Source organism: Camellia sinensis, chromosome 10, assembly GCF_055761805.1.
Source record: "Camellia sinensis isolate YWXY chromosome 10, ASM5576180v1, whole genome shotgun sequence".
NCBI lineage: Eukaryota > Viridiplantae > Streptophyta > Magnoliopsida > Ericales > Theaceae > Camellia > Camellia sinensis.
Genome location: NC_138970.1, coordinates 173,507,049 through 173,510,320, shown reverse-complemented (window position 1 = coordinate 173,510,320; position 3,272 = coordinate 173,507,049). Strand labels below are relative to the sequence as shown.

General features: G+C 31.0%; 1 protein-coding gene across 1 annotated transcript; it reads right to left on the bottom strand.

Annotated features, from left to right (window-relative positions):
• Positions 1–321: 321 nt before the first annotated feature.
• On the bottom strand, positions 322–1,325 carry LOC114295743 (putative beta-1,3-galactosyltransferase 2). Its single transcript, XM_082890628.1, has 4 exons — positions 1,281–1,325; positions 992–1,117; positions 754–874; positions 322–470 (listed from the first exon to the last, which is right to left on the bottom strand). The coding sequence occupies exons 1-4, from the start codon at positions 1,323–1,325 to the stop codon at positions 337–339; spliced, it is 426 nt and encodes a 141-aa protein (XP_082746754.1). The 3' UTR covers positions 322–336.
• Between the last annotated feature and the right edge of the window lie 1,947 nt (positions 1,326–3,272).

The window sequence follows — 3,272 nt, the reverse complement described above, 5'->3', positions numbered from 1 at the left end:
ACATTTGCAGATATATATATATATATAGATACAGATCAATAACAATTTGTATCATCATCAAAAACCCACTTTCCCTCTCTATGCGAAAATGGCTTCAGTGATACACACACATTTCTTTTTTTGATCTCTTATTTTTAACACCACGTGAGAGTGTAACTTAACTGGTTTATCGAAATGTAAGTAGCCAAATCTTTTGAAATGGCATATAGTTATCCTGTAGCATGTCTAAAATACCTGTTTCCTGGCTCCCCGAATTTCCAATATTCAGGTTCATGGTACCTTACTCCCCTGTTCCACAGAGTGCACAAATAAGACATCTAAAAGCTTAACACTTTTTCAACATCCAGTTAACAGTAAGAATTTTAGGACAAAATTCCACTTACTTCTGAGCAAGGATAGGACCAGTTTCATACATCCGATATACACCCGTGGCTTTTTCCTGTATCTTGCCAAAGTTTCTCCTAGTGTTGCTGCAAAATTTACAACATCTTACCCAATGCAACAAAATAAATAAATAATTTGTAGAGTTACAAACATATATAATTTCATTTTCAAATAAAACTTGTTTAATCAATCATATCAGTCGTAGATTTGAATTTAGAGGTTCATATGAACATGGGCATATGAAGTTTCTACCCCGATTGGGAATTTAAAAGTTGTAACACATTAAGTGTCTTGCATCTATATATTGGATTTTAGACCTTCATGTATGCATTTTATTTTTATATCAAGTACTAAAAACAAATTGCTTACCTATATTTATATGAACATCATCATCAACTTTCACATAAAAATCTGCATCCCATGAAGCAACAGCAGCAGCAAAATATGACTTTGTCTTCGCAGACAGTTCAAGGTAGCCCTCAACATGATCCTACTCACATTATAGTAACATAATGTAAATAACGAAAGGATTTTTAAAGTGACCATAGTGTACAGCAGAACAGCCAATAGTAGATGCAGAAGAGAGTAAGAAGAGAGGAAGTATTACCAGCCTCAATAAATCTCCATGTTTTTTGTCCTCTACTTCAATGGCTCTGTCTAGTATACCTCCAACTGTGTGATTGGTAATGCAGAAACAACAGATTATATCATTCAGTATGTCTAAAACTGTACTCTATGATTGTTAATCTACAAGGACAATACAGTAAGATTAATTTCCAAATGTGTGATGTGTATTCATTGGATTTGAAGAGACAGTGTTCAGTGAATAAAGTAAGATTACAGTATCATGATTGTCAAGTTATATTTGCAATTTCAAACTAAAGGAAAAAAATTACAGATAAAAACCTTTTATCTTCATCAAATGACTCACTAAGGTGCATTAAGGACTGTTTTATACATACAATTTACAACTAAGGAACACAGATTGAGTAGGGAAAGAGTTCGGCTTTGCTTCATGAATATAAGTTACAGAAGTATGCTAAAGAACCAACAAACCTTTCAGCTGTAAAAAAAATTGGATATGATCTATTAATTGCAACCCATTGGCTGTTGATATGGTTGGCTACAAAATAACTATAATATGGCTACCATCTTTTTTTTTTTTTTTTACACACACATTTGTAGAGATATATATAGATATTTGAAGGCAAAATTTGAAATCGCAATTCAAAGCAAAGGGTTGTGAATTGAAGCCAGTCGGAGAGAAGGGAGATGATGATAAACAGAAATGAGAATCTCACCTGAAATATTTGAAGACCCTTTGGTTTAATTCATGTGATTGGAATCATAATAGTGAGAAACCATTTTAGTCTTTTACTTTCTTGACTATAAACACACAGCACAGAGCATGAAACAAAAAAAAAAAAAAAAAAATAGACAGACACAAACAGGACATATGCACACAAAATGAGTTGTCTTTAAAAAAGTTAAAGTCCCAAAATGTTCAGAACATAAACTCAGTGTCGTAAGCCTTTGAAGGCAAAATCTGAAATTGCAATTCAAAGCAAAGGGTTGTGAATTGAAGCCAGTCGGAGAAAAAGGAGATGATGATAAACAAAATGAGAATCTCACCTGAAATATTTTTCTGGGAGATAATGATAAACAGAAATGAGAATCTCACCTGAAATATTTGAAAATCCTTTGGTTTAATTCATGTGATTGGAATCATAATTGTGAGAAACCATTTTAGTCTTTTACTTTCTTGACTATAAACACACAGCACAGAGCATGAAACAAAAAATAAATAAATAATAGACAGACACAAACAAGACATATGCACACAAAATGAGTTGTCTTTAAAAAAGTAAAAGTCCCAAAATGTTCAGAACATAAACTCAGTGTCGCAAGCCTTTGAAGGCAAAATCTGAAATCGCAATTCAAAGCAAAGGGTTGCGAATTGAAGCCAGTCGGAGAGAAGGGAGATGATGATAAACAGAAATGAGAATCTCACCTGAAATATTTTTCTGCTTTCTTCGCAAGCCTTTGAAGGCAAAATCTGAAACTGAAATATTTTTCTACTTTGATTGAAGCCAGTTGGAGAGAAGGGAGAGATAAAGAAGAGGAACAAAGAGGGAGATAGAGATAAGGATGAAATGGGAGGAGACGTGCAACAGAAAGGGAGAGAGAGATAAAGATGGAAGGGGGATGAGACGTGGGAGAGAGAGAGAGAGAGAGAGTAGAGTGTGTTTGGGCGGGAAACAAATTACTCTCAACCATTAGATATTCATTAGGATTGATCTAAACCATTCAAATGAAGTGTATCTTTGATACATTTTACATATTTTTAAAAATCGCTCTGTCTTATTATATAGATATCCATATTTCTATCTATACTATTATATAAAAATATTATTGGCTAATTTTTAAGTCCTCTTAATCAATGTCAATAATATATTAATATTATTTCCTTAAATTTTGTGATTTCAAAACATGAAATGATATAATTACTATTTTTAGTTTCAATGGTTATGATATAAAATCTATAGCTATATCTATACTTCTATTTATACTATTATATAAAAATATTATCAGGTCAATAAATTAAAAAATTATAATCTAAATTATATAATATAAGCAAAAACGTTGTAACCTCTTTGACATTGAAAATATCAATATAATTTTCTCATATTTTTTGAATTTTTCAACACTTAAAATACATGTCATTTTGTTATTAATCTAAAATCTAATTTACATAAATTAACATAATTTTTCTCTTAATCATTGTCAATAATGTATTAGCATTTTCTTCAATTTTGTAATGATGTACTTACTATTTTTATTGTTATGGAATGAAATATATATATATATATATATATCTATGCTTCTAT